Genomic DNA, 20634 nt, shown 5'->3' on the forward strand with positions numbered 1-20634 from the left:
GCTCTGTCCACATGTGATGGTCTGATCCTGGAGTGGCCCCAGAGGCCAGGCTGTATCCGTAACGCCAGCGTCAGCAGGAAGGCAGTGTGGTCCCAGCATGCGCGTGTACGTCTGGCTACGGGAGACATGGGACCCCTGAAATGCCATCTGTTTGGGGAGACGCTGTGCTGCCCAAGGTTTTCAGTCTTCTGCTCTGTGCAGAAGTGGCACAGAGCAGGTCTGCATATAGCAATCCAGCTTACAAAGAGGCTGCACAATCCTACTGTGTGCATTGCTCTGGCAATAACTGCATGTGATGGCAGCTTCTTCCACCAATTGGATCTCTGCTTTCATCTCAGTTATTTTACAAGGGCAACTATTTTTAAAGTTGCTATATTTGAACTCCTTTCTTTTGCTTTCACCTGCTCCCCCTCACCTCTGCATTGTCCCTAGGTTGCTCTGTTTCATTCCCTGACCCACACCTGTCCCTATTTCACCACCAGACATTCATAGATATTTTTCTTCTTGTTTGTGGGTCTGTCCCTCCTTACATCTTCCTTTAAAAGTGACTTTAACCTAATTCTTTGCCAACTTTGCTGCAGTCAGCTGCACTGATAACTCCTTTCTCAGAGTTATCTAGAGGAATTCATGGGTGAAAACACTATGCAAAGCAAGACCAGAGAATTTGAAACATCGCTGCGTATTGAATAATAAGATAAACCATAAAGTCAAAGTCTGAAGGAGCACAAGGTATTTTTATGCCCTCCCAAAACTGACTTATATTGGATTTATTGGATTTGATGCTGTTCATTCCCTTTTTCTTGTGTTGTTTTGTTTGGTTGGTTTTTGTTTTAGTTTGGTTGTTTTTTTTTTTGTTTTGTTTATAAATCAGGGTATGTATTGTTTGACTGGTGAAGACCAGCATTATCCAGCATTGGAATAGGCTGTCCAGGGAAGTGGTTGAGGCACCATCCCTGGAGGTGTTCAAAAGACGGGTTGATATGGTCCTCAGGAATATGGTTTAGTGGTGTGGTTTTATGGTTTTAAGGTGGTTTTTGTTGTGTGGGTTTTGGGGGGTTTTTTGTTTGGATTTTTTTTTTTTTTTATCATAGGTTGATGGTTGAACTAGATGATCTTTAAGGTCCCTTCCAACCTAGATGATTCTATTATTCTGAGACAAGAAATTGTTTTTTTGCCACTGAAGTCTTAGGGATGATTTTTGCAACTGGGCCCAACAGTCAGGAAGAGTTGATGTGGCAACTTTCTTCTGAGCTGTGAGGAGCCCCAGCTGCTGCTGAGGAGATGGAGAGTGATATTGTGAGGGAATGCAGAAGAAGGGAGTAGATCAGAGCTAGGGTAAAAGGAGGATCTGAAAACTTGTAATCACTGAAAAATGGCTATGAGTTCCACCTTGGGAGTAAAGAATGTTTGTAATGTCAAAACTAGGTGACTCTACAGAGGAATGCTTTAGGAATGAAGCTTGAGAAGTATCTGTACCAGAGATTAATGAGTAATAGAGGAATGAGCTGCAGTCTTTATAGTTTGCTCTCTTTCCATATTATTGTACCAGTGCTATGATTTAGGTTTGCAGTATGGTATTCTGCCTACGCTGTTGGGCTGGCACACTCCTAGCTGGGATCCTATTGTAGCAATGTAAAAGTGCCCTGCACCATCATACCAACAGAGCAGGCCCCATGCTGGGCATCTGTAGAGCACTTCCTCTACTAGGACAGGTGTTGGGGAACAGTTGTGTGAATGTGTCTATCAAGCTGGATAAAGAAAACAATACAGTAAAAGCCCTGAAGATAGTGCTGACATTGGTGATTGACATTCCAGAAACAAACTGGTCACTACTTGAATACGGATCAGGACAGATATACAGCTTTGAAGAACTTGCAAGGTGCAGGTGACATGACTAAAGGACAGAGGGAAAAGGATATAATGTAGAGAGGGACTGAGGAGAGTAATAATGAGCATTAACTCTCACTAGCAATGCTTTTACTGGCTTGCTGCAAGTTTTTTTCATGTAATGTTCTCTCAGCATCTTAGGGTCCTTATCAGATTGTTCTCAGTACAGTGGAGGTGGAAAGCATGTCCACCAACCAAAGGCAAGTCAAGGAAAGGCCTACTGGATACAGCCAAAGGACACTAGCAAGAAAGGCTTCAGGTCTAGATAATACACCTTGCAAAGAAAGACAGGGGAAACTGGGCCTCCTTAGCCCCAGCGCAAGAACATGGGGAAGAAACAGCTCAACGGTCTTCAAAAGCATAAAATGCACCTTCAGAGAAGAAGAGACTATTCTGATTTCCCTGTCCAGGGTGAAGATATTGCAGCTGGATTGCAGCAAGAAGGCTTTAGTTCAGACACTTGGAAGAACTTAACAATAGTGAAGCCCTGGTGTGAGCTGTCCAGGGAATGGGGGATTCTCCAGCAGTAGCCATCTTCCACAGCAGGCCAAATGAAAAACTGTCAGGAGCGATCATATAGGAGAGAAATGAGAGAGAGTAGGGCAGAGCAGATACCTTCTCAGGGCCTGATTCAGGTTTGTGATTCTGTGGCATTGTTCCTGGTGCATCTTGGGGACAGAAATGACAGATTTCTGGGTATGAAAAGACAAGCCTCCTCTCTTTAGTGTCATCCATTAGTTGTGAAGTTAATTTCCTGGCTAACCAGAGAATACAAAAGCAAGGCAGCTGGGCAAGAGATGTTGCTGTGGACATATGTAGTGTATCAAGATTTAAGTGTAACCATAGGGTGACATCAGAGTTAGATCTGAAAACCGCTGACCCGCTATAGTTTTTAACAAGTTCTGGATGAAGGTCCGGGTCAAATAGCCTGACTGGATTCTCAGGCAATGAAGAAAGGTGCAAGCTGACTGCAATGACATGCAGCTGAACCAGAGCAAGAGGGGCAATCAAGGATGTTTGGCCAATGCAGAGAGGTTGTGCTAAAATTATATACTCGAGCATGGACTTTGCTTTTCTAGCCTGGTATCTCTAAATCTTACATTGCAGTTCACTAATAAATGTCATCTTTTTAAGAGATATTTGGCCTGTGCCACAACAGATATCTTCTGGTTGTATGGCTGCCAAAAGAGCAAGCAGAGTGCTGCTTATAGGTGCCTGCGGAAAAGGTTGTGACTGATGCCCTGATGGGCAAGTTCAAGAAAGTGGTGGGCACTTTGGGCTGTCTGCTACCCACAGCAACTGGCTCCCTGTACTTTTGATGGGAGAAACTGTTCTGAGGGCCAAATGGTCCGGTGACTAGATTCAGCAGTGCAAATGTAGATGTCTAGAGCCAATTTAGGTGCACCAGAGTATCTAAAATACCCTCAAGTGGCTGGCATATCTTGACACAGAGGCTATGAGAGACCAGCTCCCAGGATTAAATTCCCTGGAGCATCTCAACTTGGCACTTAGCACTTGGGCAAATGAACTGAACCCAGAGTATCCAACATGGGTTCAAGCTCTTTTGGACTTGCAGCTAACAGAGGAGCTGAACCTGGGGATGTTATTTTGGTGGGTCTTTGTGGAGCTTCCACAAAGGAAATTTAAATCAGGGGCCTGGGCCTTAAAAAGTGAAAGGAGCCCTCCCAGAGAAGCTGTGTAAGGGTAAGGCACTACACACGTACACATACTTACACCAAGTTTTGCCAGCTCATTATGTTTTCCAGCAGGGGATTATTTTTTTAAAGCAGTGTAAAAGTAGATCAACTGATAAAAAAGAGCATTTTGGTTGTGAGAGCTTGCTGAGTTTGGGAAACTGCTTTCAATGCTATTGGCAAACACTTTACTGTGTAAACGGGGCCTACATGAGGCAGATAAATAAGTGCAGATGCGCTTTTCTGGAGGAACCATTTGGTGATAGACAATATATTGAAAAAAAAATTCTCATCAAATTAATTGTGGCCAATTAGACATAACCCCTTCCCCTCATCCCTGAATCCCTTCCAATTGCGGCTGCCTGAATGGGAAGAGCTCCTATCACCTGTTTCATTATGCAGATTGATATTCGAACATCTGAGAACAATGCTGCTTTCTGCACGGCACGGCTCCAAATTGCTAATGAAACAGCTCTGCCAGACAAGTCACTTAAACCCGCTCTTGCTGCTGCTGCTGACAGCTCTCATGGCGAGTAGTGGAGGGGAGCAGGAAAGGGGCTCTCCACTCTGAATGTGCTAATAGCCCCCAGCCTGTGTGTTTATCGCTCTCCAGAGCAGGAAGATTTCTGCTCTCTGACTCTGAGAGGTTACTTTCCCAAAGCTGTGGTCTTATTTTGGACTTAATTCTTGATTTCAATTTGTGGAGTGAGGGGTTGAAGAGGCAGGCAGGCAGCCGCTGGGCTCTGAACAGATGTCTCATGTCCCAAAGCTACCTCATCCCTTCAGGTATGCTTGGTGTCTGCTTCCCACCCCCATCTCTAGCATCCGCCTCCCACTCCAAATTTGGTGTGAAGCCAGCTCCATAAGGGATGTCTCTCATGGGTGAGAGTGTGTCACATCACCTTGGGTACCAGGGGAGCATCTCATGACCGAGGCCCCGTGGTGAGCAAGCGGGAGGCTGCAGGTGGGGTACACCTCCATCAGGGGCTCTTTGGGTGAAGGACTGCAGCTGAGCCTTGCGAGGTCCCTCGCAGGCAGTCACCCTTCAAGGTAGGTTGAGCTGGGCAGCAGGACAGGACTCCTGCTGCAGGGAAGGGTGATGTGGGGCTACTACAAGTGTGGACCCTGTACATCCCTGTTTGCTGCTCTCTGTGACTCTGCAGCTGGGTTTGCTCAGCAGCCAATGCAGTTGCTTATCTTCCTGTCCCCTACTACCACTGTATGTTTTTGCCAGAGCCTCACAGGGCTCATCTTTGTAGATGATTGGGGTAGACTAGCTGTGACATAGGGCTCTGGCAAGAGAAACATTTACATGAAATGATGGGAGAGTTCTCTCATTAATCTAAATTCTGACCCTTTCTGTCAATATCTGGTTAATTCCTTTGTCGATATTTACTGAGGCATTCAGATTACCTCTGCACAGGCTGCCTCCATGCATCCTGCCTCAGCTCCTGTCTCATGTCTCTCAGATTCCTTCTAGACCAGCCTGCCAAAGTGCCCTGCTTCCCTGAGGCTGACATTTCTGATTGAGGCCCACTCTCCCAGCCCTTGGGCGAAGCCAAACAGGTGGCTTTTCCTACTGAACTCTTTGACAACAATGTCAATTAACTTTCCTCTTTATGGATCTTCTCCAGTTTCTCCACACATGTTCCTCTACCGTGTTGCCATGAGAGGACACGCTCCTTCCCCATCTCTCCCATATATTTTCTGGGAAGGCTGATATGTATTCTTCCTCCTTCAGTATGAGCTGTGTGGGGCAGAATTGAGCTCAGAAAAATGTACCAGGTGTTGAGTCTGAACAGCTCTTTGGAGATACTGAGCTGTGGCCACCTACTGCCGAGCAACAAACATGGGGATTTTTCAGCTGCTGTCTACTGCCAAAAAGCTGCATGTATGTGCTACTATTACTTCTCAAATGTGGAGAAGTTAGCTGCTTAGCTCTAGGTCTCCATGGACTGTGGAGTCAGCTGGGCATCAACTGCTTTCAGCTTTGCAAACACCACCCCAGGTGCCTGGGGATGTTTGTTCCCCTTAGGCATTCAAGCCAGAGATCTCTAGTGTGGGTCCCATACAGATCCTTTCAGAAGTTTTCCTGTCTTGTTGTCCACTAGGCTATGGTTGAAGTGTGTGTGCATGTGGGTGTGTGAAGAATAATTTGCATTTGCAGGTCTGTTCTGACTGAGGAATGAACAGGGCTAAGGGCTGATGAGTGAATGCGTAGTATGTAGTTTTGTAGAAGCCATCAGCCTGGCTTCCTTCTCTAGAAATATGCTTTTCCAGTTGTCGAAAACAGTCATTTCGTTCAAGAGGAATGTTTTCATTTATTTATTGATTGCCCAGGAGGTTAAAAATGAAATATGGAGCCTTTCAGCTCTGTCTGCTAACATGGGTACTCAAGCACAGTGAGGACAAAGGATAGTTCAGAGGTGGGATCATTTCCTTTATCACAGCCCTGCCTGACTCTATAATTCTTCTTGCTCAAGTTCATATACACAGTGATGGAAGCAGACAAAGCTAGAGATCGTATCACTGGGAATGGAGGGTGGAGGTATAAAATGGACATTGGATGGGGCCTCTTTTTCTCTTAACACTCTTTGGAGCCAGAGGGAGGCTCTCATAGCTGCTGCCCTCCCAAAGGGCATGCTGAAGCTGAGGTCACACCAATATTGCTTGGGCCTGCCTGCTGCTTGCCCTGCTGACTTTACTCTGTTGGAGTGCCCTGTGGGGATGCGGGGTGCCCCATCTGCAGCCTCTGAGGAAGGAAGCTGCCCACTTTGCCAACCCCTTTTCTAGCATGCCAGGGCAGAGATTGTATTCCTTTGCACCCAGTATGGCCATGCCCTTCTTGTGATGGCTCCCCTAAGCTGCTGCTATAATCAGCTTGGTAAAAAAGCATTCTGCAGTGATTTTTCTCCCGTCAACGTTTGCTTTCATTACAGGTTTTGATAGCTATGAGTTTGTCTTCATCCCTAGGGGGTGTGACAGGGTTCTAAGAGCCACCTTACTGCCTGTTTTATGCTATGTGAAACCTCTTTTTTTTGGTGATGTGCCAACCTGTGTTTCAAAAAACTGCCCTGATGTTTTCTATTGGCTTAAAGCAGTAGGACATGTCATCTCTCCCACACACTCGTGCGTGGCCAGCCCATCTTGCTATCTGAACGGGAGAGATGATTCCTTGCACAGCCAGATGAGTTGACTGATACATGGAAATGGGTCATATGAATGGTGCATTCACCACCCTGCAAACACAGCTGCTGGTTGGCCTTATTGCTGGGATATTGTGAACTAGATACACTTCTTTAGTGGCTTTGGTCTTTTCAGCTGAGTTGATCAGGTTCCAAACTGACTTTGAGCAGAACTCAAGAACTAGGCTTGTCTGCATGTTTTTTAAGCTATACCTATGGTCTGCAGCCACATTTCCACTATGGAAAGTGGCAGTGCAAGACTGCATATATTCATGTTTCATGTAAACTGTTGCTGTTAAATGGGTTTAGTTTGACAATTAGCATGTTCTTAGCGTGCTTCTCAGGATCATCCAAATAAACAGCCACAGTTGGGAGTCAAGAATTAGCATGAGGCAAGCTACTGCTTGATATGTCAAGAGAGGAGGGGATTCCCTCCTCCTAACCTACCTTTGCATCTTTTTCTTTATTGCTTATTCAGTTCCTGGCTTACAATTCTATGCTCCTTCCTGTCTGCTGGTTCTAAGGTTTTTAAGCAGTCTTGATAATTGACAGTCTAAATTTTACTGCTCATAAAACCCCAGAGAGCATTGATTATGACTTGAGTTAAGCAAGTGGCATATAAAATCTCACAGCCTTGCAGCCGTAGGGAAATGTTATGATGAATGTATTTCTTGGGAACAGCAAAAGGTTTGGAGTATTCTGCCAGCTCTGTTCTGGGCATCAAATGTTACTAGTGACTTGCAGCCACTAATAGCATTTCATCTGGGACATTTGCCCAAAAGTTTGAAAGCTGATCATTTTTTTGGTGAAGTGGGTGTGAGGTATTCTGAGAGGCGTCTCTCCCCATTAATTACTTTTCTACTTCAGTCAGAATCAGGAAGTGCAAAGGCATTCACAGAGCTGAAAAAGATACTTCTTAGAAACTAAATGACATTTTGTGGATAAAATGCACATAGATTTTATTGAAAATCTTTCCTTGACTCTGTTCCAAAGCTGCTGTTACCTTTTCCCTTTCCTTTTTCCTCTTATCTAACGTCCTTTTAATCTTTGATCACTGGCTATTTTATGCATTTAATCCAGAGTGGACAAAAAGACTGGATTGCTCAGATTCACTTCTTGGTTCTTAGGCACTAACAGGCGATGTTTGTGTTTGAAAACAGTGAAATATAATATCTTCTCAATAATGTTTTCTACATGATAGTAAAATAAAATCAGAACTACCTTCCAAGGAGAGTGTGTTCTCCCATTCAGATGACTGCTTCTTGCTGAAAGATTGTGAGAAATGTTCTTTTTCTGTCTTTCCAGTTCCAGAAACCCAATGACTTCTCACCCCCTTTCCGCTTTGGGACGGTTCCCAATGGGAGCACAGAAAGGAACATTCGCAACAACTACCCTGAAATGCACAGCTACATGGTGAAGTTCAATCAGAGAGGGGTGGATGATGCACTGTTCTCACTGAAGACTGGGTGAGACTTTTTTCTTCCATGCTTATTCACCATAGATATCTGACTTTTCATACTTAGCTGAATTTTTTTCTTTTTTTTGTGGGATTTGGAAAATAAGCCTCCATTACCATTCCATGGTTAAAAGTATAACAAGACCATACACAGCACAGGAAAATAATTCTGTGGTCCTGTAAGGTTTTTCTATTGACATCTGTGTAAGAGTTTCTGGTTTTGCTGTGTTTATAAAACTATTTGAAAAAATAAGAGGATCTTCTGTATCCTTGTGTATGTTAGCCATCTGTATATTAGTCCCGAAGACCTTGCTTCATTGAGATGTTTCATGCCAATGGATCCTTATGCATACACAAGGAAAACTCACGGGCCTCTAGACAAATTTTTTTCAGAACATTCATATTGTCATCTGGAAATTCCTTTGTTTTCCCTTCTTCTATGTATAAAAGATTATGTTAATCAGGAAGCTGAAACAATGCTTGTCAGACTAATCTCACCCCAGTGTTTTACTAGCTAATATAATGTAATAGAAGGTGTGCTTGAAGCAAATAGTTTGAAAGTAGCCCTTCTCTCTGGAATATTTTACTATCAAGGACTGAACAAAATGTTTGAATAATAAGGAAGTGTATAAAATGGGAACATTTCCTTGGGTAATTTGGGAAATGTGGGAAAACTCATTAGCAAAACGTATGTTTGAACTGCTCATCCTATTTTAATAGCAGTGAATCTGTAAAGGAACTAGCTTAAAATGCCGTTTTGCAAGCCTTTGTCCTTTATAATTAAAGACCTCCTCCCAGAGCTGACCGTTTTGGTTGTCAGAGCCCAGCCTCAGCGAAAAAAAAATGTTCTTGCTTACACTCGTGTTGCACTCTTATGAGAAAGTTCATTGCAAAGCACGAATGAAGATGTTCAGCCAATTTAATTACTAGATTGACTGAATATTCCTAAACCTGTTTGCCAGGTTCAGAGGCACACAGCCCATTATAAATGACTGTACCATTGTTGGATGCCATCCTGGGAAGGTACATTTGCCAGGATAGTCATCATCCAGGAAATAAATATGCTCTGTCCTGGAAATATATGGATGAAATAGAGCTCATCACTTGTGGTAGATGTCATCCTGGCTTCATATCCACTGTTGGGCAGACTTCCCCACAGATATGCACTTGAACTGAGATAATCATCATAGTGGAAATATATGTGCAGGAGGTTGATTGAAAAGATAGCGTGGGTGTGAGGATGTGCAAGGTGGAAGGTCTTTGGTCTTTTATCGGAAAGTGCTTCATTTCAGATCTAGTGGGAGGATTTACTCATCATCTGTCTTTGGTTATGTGGAAGATGCAGCCCCCAATACTGCCCCCCACACCCAAATCAGTTTGTTGCAGTGAGTGGAAGGCTCTCATCAGTCTGTTGTGCTGTCTATCCATCCCAGCCCACAATGGGGATTTCTCTATGTTGAAATAGAATTTTTCTTGTGGTTTTCAGCTAAGCACTCTTTACCAAAGAGCTACTCAGCATGGTAAACCATAAAGCTGTTATTGTGCCCACTTGACATTGGTAAAGATCAAATAGTGCTTTTCACAGTAACTGAGGAGTTAAACATGATGTCCTGACTATATTTAATTTAAAAAAACCCTAAATTTTACTCAGCTAAGTCATGCCAGCAGTTTGAATCGGAGATAATGTTTTTCTTACTCCAACCCCTACTTTGCTGTCTAATATTGATACATTTTATGAAACATTTCACGTTCCTTTGAGATGAAAGGCAGTACAGAAATACAAGCTATTCTTAGGACTATAGATCCCCTTGACTTCCTCTTCATTCATCTTATCTTGCAGTACGTTTGTATTCCAAATTTTCTTTCAGATCAGAAATGGTGATTATCAAAGAATCAGAAAGAAATAGACAGTCCTCATTTATAATCTAGTTTCACCTGTAAACAGGTTCCAGGCTCAGTTTTTAGTTAACTCTGATGAAGGTGAATATGCAACCTATTACAGTCTACCTGAAAGAGGTTCATTTCTGCCTTAATTACCTGAGAACCACTTTGAACTCATACAGAGTCTATCTTTTCTGTACTATACCCCTCTTGTTTCTTGCACCTGTGCAGGAAGTTGGATGCTTTCATTTATGACGCAGCAGTGCTAAATTACATGGCTGGAAGAGATGAAGGCTGCAAGCTGGTAACGATTGGGAGTGGGAAAGTGTTTGCCTCCACTGGCTATGGCATTGCCATCCAAAAGGACTCAGGCTGGAAGCGCCAGGTTGATCTTGCCATTCTACAGCTTTTTGGAGATGGTAAGTGACAAGAAAAAGTAGAGCTGGAGTTTTCCTAAGAAATACCGAGTTTCACATGTAAGAAATATAAGTTCCTGGCTCTGGTGCTTCAGATTTGAGTTGAGAACAGGAAGTTATTAAAAAGGGTTTGTTGGAGGCATTACACTGACAATGTGAGGATGTCACTTGGTTTATGTTGCTGATGCGTGGTAGCAGTATCATCAAAAGCACTGAAGGTTTCACAGAACCAGCTGAGATGTGTGTTTGAAAAATACCTTGTGTGAAAAATGTCTTATAAAAACAATATTTCTGTTGTGAACTTTTCACTACCTTTGAGGTTCTGCCATGACCAAACCCACTAATTATACTGGACTTCCTGTGGTCTTGCCATGCTTTATAGTTTTAGACAGGATCAAGCCATGCAGAGTTTACAAAATTAAAAGGTAAGTATTTCTGGATGAAAAGATTTAACTCAATTTTTCCAAAACCTCAGAAAAAACAAGGAAGGACTTGAGACTCAGAAGCATATTTTTGAGTGTATTTTTAGTTAGAACATTATAGTTCATCTCATCCTTTACAGAGAAATTGCTATTATTAAAAAAAATTATTCATGGGATAAGGAACTCCTTCTTAGAAAATGTTTTCCTGGCTTTCCCCTTCCATTCCATGTTACATCTTGCTGTGGCCTTCTTTTGAATAAATAAAATTCACAGGTTATTTTATTTATAAATATTTCTCTTTTTTCCTGAAATCTGAAAATAACATACAGTGTAATAAATATGGAAAGAGGATAACTCTGATACACCTCAGCAGAAAATTGGCCACCTGAAGGATAGGATGTTCTGTCTCTTAAACAACGTAATATCTATTATTTCGGAAAAAGATGTAAGTGCTCCATAAAGATTTAAAGACTGTGCTATGGCGCCACATAAATATACAGATTTTTTTCCCTCTGTCACTGGACTAGAGGTTGCAAATGTGAAAAACTAACTTTCCTAACAGAATGAAAAGAATTGCCAACCTGCAAAATTAGTTTATTTCTGAAAGTCTGTGTGTGTGAATGTTTATCTCTCTCTCTTCCTTCATGAAAATACCATAATGGGAGTAAGTGGGGTATGAAATTAAACTACAGAACATTTGTTCCTAGCTGATACAAATTAGTAATATTTTTCATTGGTCAAAGGGCTTGGAAGTGTTGAATTTGGACAAAAGTGAAGGGGAGAAAAGCAGGTAAAAATGCGCAAATATTTTTGGGAACATTGCATCTAGTTTTAATGAGCTATGGTTATGATGCAAACAAATTTAAAATCAGACATTTTGATTTTAAAAAATTAATATTTTCAGTTTTGAGCTGGAAACATACAATGTTTTCATTTAGAAGTGACTCATTTTTGTCTACCAGTATCAGTCATTGACTTTCCCTTCATTGACCTAATACGAAAGTGGAAGTTTGTGAGGCCAGGTCTTCAGTCGTCTGGTGGGCAACTTTTTAAGGATCTCAGTGTAGACATTTGGCAAATGCGATAGCTGTGTCCTGTAAGACAGCTTTTTGTGGCTAATATGTGGCAGTGGAAAAATCCTGTTTCCTTCCCTGTGCAAATTGCATCTGCCCCTATCAGAAGGGCAGTCAGGATATTCCATGGATGTAATAGAATTGGAAAAAGAGCATGGCCACTGGAAATGACCTTAGATCAGCTTCTTGCTTTCAGTCTTTTCCAGCTTGACCTCTTTAGCCATTGCAGGGCTATCTAACCTGTTCCTTTTCTTCTCTCTGTCTTTCTAGGGGAGATGGAGGAGCTGGAGGCGCTGTGGCTCACTGGCATTTGTCACAATGAGAAGAATGAGGTTATGAGCAGCCAGCTGGATATAGATAACATGGCAGGTGTCTTCTACATGCTGGGAGCAGCCATGGCCCTCAGTCTCATCACCTTCATCTGTGAGCATCTCTTCTACTGGCAATTCCGCCACTGCTTCATGGGCGTCTGCTCTGGCAAGCCCGGTGTGGTCTTCTCCATCAGCAGGGTGAGTGTCATTAGCTAGCGAGGAAGAACACAGGAATTATTTGTTTTATCCTAGATACTGGAGGTGGGGAAATCCACCAGGACTGTCTAACACTCAGATGGTATAGAGTGGTGGTCTGCAGGATAAAGGCTGGTATCTTTTTCACCATTAATGTTGCAAAAGCATCTAATATTTTTCTGTGACATCTCTGCTTGACTGTGGTCATAGAAAGGGAAATTTCACCTGGAAATGAAAATGCAGTATAAAGAGAAGTTAACTGTAACATGGACAGTCAGAAGTCCCTAACCAAAAGTCACACCCTAAACCATGCAGAAATCCTTCCAGAGAGGATGACCACATGAGTTTAGCAATTGCTTTATGCAAATCTGCCTTAGGGTATAATACTTACATTTAAAGCAGATTCTAGAACTTTCTGAGTCATCTTTCTGCTATTTGTGTAGCTTATAGTATGCCATTTGGAGCTTTTCTTTTAAGCCACTGGTCCTTTCTCCCGATCCATTCTGAAATGAGGGAATTTTGACCTCAGTGTTTGATGTAACAGAGTTAACTTTGTGCAAGGAGTATATAATAGCTACATAACATATTGTTAAGGAAAATGACAAAGCCCTTTGAATGCAGGGGCACAGCCTCTCTTCTATATTGTTAGTTTCTAACCTGATTTAGTCTGGAGATGGGATGGGGTATTGTGTTTGGTGATCCTTATCTAAGTACAAATTCTTTCATTCTGGGGTTATCTGTTAGACTTGGGCCAGGTTGGTGAAAAGTCTGAAAAGTGTTGATCATCTGCTAGCTGCTGAGAAACCATGGTAACATGATGTGATGGTGTCCATTTTACAATTGACATTAATTAGCAGGTGCCATTTGGCAGGCCAGGGAATAAATGAGCCCCTTTCCTTCTACTCCTAGGGGTAGCTCTTGCAAACAGTCTGTGTCATGGATGAAATAAGCTAGTGGGAATGTGGAGGAATCAGGCTGATTTGAGGTTGAATAGAGGACTTTCGCTTTCGGGGATGTCAATTTGGAGCCTGTTATCACTGTTAAATTTAACAGAATGCAATTAAAAATTCTATTGTACTTCACTCAACCAGATGCAAAAGACCTAAATACCTATTCGGCAGTCCTGCTCTTTTTCTGTTTCCTTCTCTAATCTGTGCTGGTGATTAATGTTGCTAAGTTTATGACAAATGAAGCTGTTCCCTTTTTAAGATAGCTTCTGTCTTGTTGATTCACTGATGTCCAGATGAATTCCAAGGGCTAAAACAGACTTTCTTTCTCTTATCCACACAGAATCATTTGTCTTGATGCTTTTGTTCCCAAGGATATTATTTTCCCCATTTGCAATTCTGTGTTACACCTACTAGGTTTGAGTAACTCTTGCAGATGCAGGCAGGTATTCCTGCATCCTGCAGATATGGCATGAAGCAAAGCAGAGGAAGAGGAATGGAGGGGAGAGAAAAAATGTGAGGGGCAAGAAAGAGGGGCAGAACAGCAAGGGTTGGTAAAGCAGGTCTGGTTTCATTTGATTTGATTGGGCTTCATGATGGAAGGTTGACAGGTCTTGCTGTCCTACAGGAACATGCTGTTGCTGCACAGGGTGCTTCCCAGTCCAGGTCCCCTTTCGTGTATTCATTGCAGGACCACTCACCTTCCTGCTTTCTCTCATTTCAGGGTATCTACAGCTGCATCCATGGCGTGGCCATCGAGGAACGCCAGTCAGCAATGAACTCTCCCACAGCAACTATGAACAACACCCATTCCAACATCCTCCGCCTGCTTCGGACAGCCAAGAACATGGCCAACCTGTCAGGGGTCAATGGCTCACCGCAAAGTGCCCTGGACTTTATCCGCCGCGAGTCGTCGGTCTATGATATCTCTGAGCACCGCCGCAGCTTCACCCACTCAGACTGCAAGTCCTACAACAACCCCCCTTGTGAGGAGAACCTCTTTAGTGACTATATTAGTGAGGTGGAAAGGACCTTTGGCAACCTCCAGCTGAAGGACAGCAATGTGTATCAGGACCACTACCACCACCACCACCGTCCCCACAGCATTGGCAGCACCAGTTCCATCGATGGGCTCTATGACTGTGACAACCCACCCTTCAATGCCCAGTCGCGGTCCATTGGGAAGAAGCCCTTGGACCTGGGGTTACCCCCTGCCAAGCACAGCCAGCTGGGTGACCTTTATGGCAAGTTCTCCTTCAAGAGTGACCGCTACGGGGGCAGCGGGGCCCACGACGACCTGATCCGCTCGGACGTCTCTGACATTTCCACTCACACGGTCACCTACGGTAACATCGAGGGCAACGCGGCCAAGCGGCGGAAGCAGCAGTATAAGGACAGCCTGAAGAAGCGCCCAGCCTCTGCCAAGTCCCGGCGGGAGTTTGATGAGATAGAGCTGGCCTACCGCCGGCGCCCACCCCGCTCGCCTGACCACAAGCGCTACTTCAGGGACAAGGAAGGGCTACGGGACTTCTACCTGGACCAGTTTCGGGCCAAGGAGAACTCGCCGCACTGGGAGCACGTGGACCTGACAGATATCTACAAAGAGCGGGGAGATGAGTTTAAGCGCGATACGGGAGGAGGAGGGGGTGGGTCCTGCACCAACAGGGCCCACCACAAGCATGGCTCGGGCGAGTTTGGAGGAGGCAATGAGCACAAGCATGGCGTTGTGAGTGGGGTGCCGGCGCCGTGGGAGAAGAATCTGACCAACCTAGACTGGGAAGACCGGCCTGGGGCTAATTTCTGCCGCGGTTGCCCTTCTAAGCTGCACAACTACACGCCATCGGTGGTGGGGCAGAACTCCACCCGCCAGGCCTGCATCCGCTGCGAGGCCTGCAAGAAAGCGGGCAACCTGTACGACATCAGTGAGGACAACTCACTCCAAGAGCTGGACCAGCCACCTGCCCCTGTGCCCGTGGCCACCAGTGCCACCTCCTCCTCCAAATATCCTCAGAGCCCTTCCAACTCTGCCTCCAAGGTGCAGAAGAAGAACCGCAACAAGCTCCGCCGGCAGCACTCCTACGACACCTTTGTGGACCTGCAGAAGGATGACTCGGCCCTGGCCCCCCGCAGCGTCAGCCTCAAGGACAAGGGCCGCTTTTTGGAAGGGAGCCCCTACGCCCACATGTTTGAGATGCCAGCCAGTGAGACCACGTTTGCCAACAACAAGTCCTCAGTGCCCGCCACCAGCTACCACCACCACAACAACCCCGGCAGCAGCGGGGGCTACATGCTCAGCAAGTCGCTCTACCCTGACCGGGTCACCCAAAACCCTTTCATCCCCACTTTTGGGGATGACCAATGCTTGCTCCACGGCAGCAAATCTTATTTCTTCAGGCAGCCTGTGGTGGCAGGAGGGCCCAAAGCCAGGCCAGACTTCCGAGCCATCGTCACCACCAACAAGCCGGTGGTCTCAGCCCTTCATGGGGCTGTGCCAGCCCGTTTCCAGAAGGACATCTGTATAGGGAACCAGTCCAACCCCTGTGTGCCTAACAACAAAAACCCCAGGGCTTTCAATGGCTCCAGCAACGGGCATGTTTATGAGAAACTCTCCAGTATTGAGTCTGACGTTTGAGTGAGAGGGGAAGAGCGCGGGGAGGGACTGGGGGTGTATGTGGAGTGTGGGAGGGTGGGGTGGGATCAATCCCATCAGCTACTCTCCCGGGTCATCCTTAGTTTGTGGGATACTGGAGTTCTGAGTAGTGCAGCACTGGTGACAAGTGCCACCTCTTTGGTTTCCCCTCTTCCTCCTCCTCTTTCCCATCCCTCCCCTTTTATCTCTTTTTCCATATTCTCACTCCTCCCATTCTCCTCCATTCCTGGCCATTGCACTTTACAGTGACGTCGGAGTTGGATATCCTCGCTCGTGATTTCAGGAAGGGGAGAAAAAGGCAGGGGAGGGGTGGGCTGAGGGGGAGCGGCAGTGACTCTAACATTTCACTCTTGCTGGCTCCCAGCAGACAAAGGCATGTGCACGCACACGAGCGTGTGTGGCAGGAGGAGACAGCAGAAGCAGTGTAATGGACATGCAGGAAAAGATGCTTGCTGAGGCAACTCTTCCTAAGACTGCCTAGAAAAGAGTAGTGTTCGAAGACATGGAGAAAGTGAAGGGTGAATAACACGACTATCTTGATGATGCACTTATGTTAGCTATACTGAGGTTCTCGTTACATTATTTTGTGAAGACTATGGGGGTTTAGGGCTGAAATATATATATATATATATATTTGCGTATATGCTGAGAAATTTTACGCTAAAATTTTGAATTGTCTGCTGGGGGGTGTGGGGGGAGGGAGAGAAGGCTTGTCTGCAGGTCTGGCTAGTGGGTTCACTATGGCTATTACAGCCATGGAATCTGTGACAGACCAGGGTAGAGATGGAAAGGAAGTGGGGTCAGAGTTTGGGAAAGCAACCCTGGAGTCAGGGAGGCTGCTGGGATCTTTGACAGAGAATGCTGGTTTGCACTGAAATGAGAGGAGTTTGGGGAAAGGGGCGCAGGGTTGGTTCATTAGCTGTGAATTGCTCACTAGTTGTGACATACTTCAAGGGTGGGAGCAGTGTATAGTATGGGTTAGCCTATACGCGAGTATATACGGTAACTTTATACTTGAAATGTCTGTGGAGAAAGCAGAATAAACCCACAATCCTATAAGGTGTCTGGATAGCAAACACAGTGGAACAGAGCTAAAGAGTAGGGAAGGGTGGGGAGTTTTGTCACCGTCATTTCAGGGCGCACCAAGCCTGTTTTGGCATGTCCTTTTAGCGAGGAGGGCAGGGAAAAAAGGGTTTTCATCCTTCTGCCCTCCCTATCCTTGGCCAGTAGGTTGGAACAAAAGGAATAGTGTGCCCTCTGCCAATGCTGGCATGGTGCTTGAGAAGAAAAAAAAGTGCCATGAAAGGGTATGTGTGGTGGCGGTGATGCTGGTGGACTGTTTCGATGCCTCCTTGCACATGTGGAAATGGGAGGAGGGTGTGTGCACCCGTGGGAAATACATATGTATATTTACTATTGAATGTACAGGGCAAGTTCGCGGCTTGTCTTCCTGCGAAGGGGTGTGCTTGAATAAATGCCAGAGAGCACAGAAACTTGTGCCGAGGGCTGAAGACAAGACGTGCAAGGCTGAGATACGTGTGTACATGTACGTGTGCCTCTGTGTGCGAGAGAGAGAGAGATACTAGCACAGGTGCAAAGCTGGAATAGCCTAGGGTTTCCCATCCCTGCAGTTGTAGTGACAGCTTTCCTGGTGCACCTAGTATCAATAGGAGTGTTTTTTTCTTTCCATTGTATCATTCTAGATGCAAGTTAAACTAAAGGAAAGGAAGCAATGGTAGGAGTGAGAAGCTGAACTCCCCTTTCATATGTCTTCTTTCTCCTGAGGTAAGGGTGTGGGCTGACCTCTCCTGTCCTGAGAGATATGTCAACATCTCTCCTGCTTATCCTGGGTCTGTCCCAGTGTCTCAATGACCATGGCTCACCAGGGGAAGGGTTGAGAGAGCCCTGTGCTGAGGGCATGGGGACAGTGCTGGGGACTGACTCTAAAAGGAGATGGCAGCCCCGTCTTTATGAGCCACATTTCTTGGAGCTGAAAGCCACCTCTCTCACATTCCTCACCGAACCCTGGTTGATTTTATCTTATCTTTCTCTTAAGCCAACAGATGGCCTTTTATTTATTTACCTATTTATTTTATTTATTTTTTAAAGCTGGGGCGGGGGAGGGTGGGATTTGCCTGTAAAGTCAAAGAGTGTGAGGAGAGGGTGGGCAGAGTTGGTGCGGGGAGTATTTTCTTATATTTCAGTGAGGAAATTAAAGAGGGAAGAGGGGGAGAGTCTTTGTAATGCCACCCCTTAGTCTTCAGGGTAAGGGAAATTCTTATTCTTTCCCTCTTCTCTCATTACAAAGACAAAAAGGAAAAGAAAAAAGAAAAAAAAAAAAACCAAACAATTTAACAGAGCGATCTGCAATCCAGAACACACGGCAGCTTGTCAGATGCCTCTGACAGCGGCCACCGAGAAGGCGTTCCTTTCATTTGTAAATATTTCTTTTTTATTGCGTTTTTGTATAAATTGGTGTTTCTCTTCTCGTGAATATTCAGGTCGTGGGGTGGGAGGGAGGGGAAGTTTGTTTCTGTTCTGTTTGTTTTCTACGACTTTTCAGACTGCGTTTTTGGAAGCGGTTTACGCGGGTCGAGGCCGTATGAATGAGAAAAAAAAAAGAGAGAGAGAGAGAGAGAGAAACCCATGTGTGTTGTGTTCCCCCGAGGCCCCCCCAGTATCGCCCTGTCACCTTTATCTTCATGAATGGAAGACGCCGGAACGTCACTTCAAGCCTTGCCAGCAGGGTTTCATGTTTTGATGGGAACACCCCCAATTCCTTTTTGCGTATAAACTCTCTGTACCAGCATCTCTCTGTGGAGTTTGGGCCTCAAGGCACTACGATGTCTTGATAGTGGTGGGGTGAACCATCAAGCTGGCCGCTCAGGTTGGACCATCACTTTGACATTAAGAGACTTCTCCAATGCTACTTTGGTTTAGAAATCTTGGACCTGGGAAAGCTCGTGATAATTTCTGGTATTTCCTAAGGGCTTGGGGGGGAGCTTGACAGCTGGCGAGGGCAGCTAATCTCTTTGGCGGTTATCTCGGTACTTTTCTGTCCCTCCCCACCTGGAACGAGGAAACCTGGAGGGTGTCTCTGCAGGGAAATTAAGCCGAAAACAAACCAAAAAGAAGTTAATGGAACTTTTTTCAAATCTCTTCTTAAAGGTTCTGATTTTTGTGTTCCGGGGTGAAAGTTGGTTCGTATTTTCTCCGAACTGGTCTGTCCCTTGTTCCACTGATTGGCAAATGATAGTTTGCCAAAATCATTATCTAGTGTTGATACTGTTGTAGCACTGTTAACACTCTGAGTGCTCTGCAAATATTAACTGTGCCACAAACCACTCAAATGAATGCTCTAGGGCAACCAGAAAAGAAGAACTGGAAATTCTGGACTGAACCACTGGTCTAACCACAGGAGCCTGGTATTTTGCCTTCTCCCATAATAGATTAGGCCATGTGTCCATCAGGTTAATCCTTTCTCCAATAAGCGATCTTTTCTGGTTGCTTTGTTTATTTTAGTTCTGACAGGTCAACGAGTTTTGGGACAGAGATGAAGGGGAGAGGGTGGGAGGGGGGAGGGTGTAATTCATAATCCAGAAAATAAATCAATGATGTTATTAAACTCTGATTATATATTTAGAATTTTAGATTTGGTGTATTTTCATTCTAAGTATTCAAGTGAATCGATCAGGTAATATTAGCAGCAGGTGTTGTCTATACTAGAAAACCACCCATGTGCTGTTTATTACCTGTCCAGAAAAGAATGGGATTTCATACCCAGAGCCTGACAAACACCACATCTCCTCCCTTGCCATTTCTCTCTCTCTCCTGTAGAAACATCAGTATTTTCTGGGGCAGTGGCTGGGAACATTTCCCCTCTCTGAAGGTTTCTGCATACAAGAATACCAAGCAAAAACCATTGTGTCCTCTACAGTTTGGTGACCTGTACTGTATATTTGCAGCCAGCCTCCTGGGAAAGATTAGGGGCCTTTGGCAATGTTTCTGACATTTGCCTCCTCACTCTAGCCCCAGGCATGGCTCTCTGAGAGGTATTTTCATGAGCCATGTTCTGCTAAAGTGGTACTGGAATCTATGTACTCAGCTGAAGGAGGATGTGCATGAAGGAGACGGAGGAAATATTCAAAAAATATCAGAAATGTGCCATGCACAGTGGAAAGCAGCTGGCAGGTAGAATTTGCAGCCGTGGATCTCCACTTCATAAACCTTCTTGGAGTATTCACACCAGATTTTTACCATAGCGCAACACAACGCAAGCTGGTGTAGTAGTTCTCTGTCTCCCATCACGCCTCCCAGTGAGGGCAATATCAGAACTTGCCATGTCACATCAGAAGTAGGAAAGAAAAGCTGCAGTCAGGACTTGTTGTCAGTTGAGACAATGAAGCACACCGGCCCCACCTCCTCAGCAAAAAACATCCCGTTCTCTCTGAAGTCCAGCATGCATTGTCAGAGCTCTCCAGGCAAGAACCCCAGCGGGTTCAAAATGCTCAGCAATA

At 44.9% G+C, this 20634-nt stretch overlaps 1 protein-coding gene across 3 annotated transcripts in view; it reads left to right on the plus strand.

Annotated features, from left to right (window-relative positions):
- The window catches only part of GRIN2B (glutamate receptor, ionotropic, N-methyl D-aspartate 2B), a 213870-nt gene extending 195632 nt beyond the window's left edge, over positions 1 to 18238 (plus strand). For 2 of the 3 annotated variants that reach the window (XM_014964320.1, XM_014964321.1), the window contains exons 11-14: positions 8072 to 8232; positions 10335 to 10522; positions 12285 to 12523; positions 14192 to 16099. In XM_014964320.1, coding sequence (XP_014819806.1) covers positions 8072 to 8232; positions 10335 to 10522; positions 12285 to 12523; positions 14192 to 16099 — 2496 coding nt within the window. Of the gene's footprint in view, positions 1 to 8071; positions 8233 to 10334; positions 10523 to 12284; positions 12524 to 14191 lie in introns of all 3 variants that reach the window. The other variant, XM_014964323.1, reaches the window with a different exon arrangement.
- Positions 18239 to 20634: the final 2396 nt, after the last annotated feature.

The sequence above is a fragment of the Calidris pugnax genome, unplaced genomic scaffold, assembly GCF_001431845.1.
Source record: "Calidris pugnax isolate Ruff unplaced genomic scaffold, ASM143184v1 scaffold44, whole genome shotgun sequence".
NCBI lineage: Eukaryota > Metazoa > Chordata > Aves > Charadriiformes > Scolopacidae > Calidris > Calidris pugnax.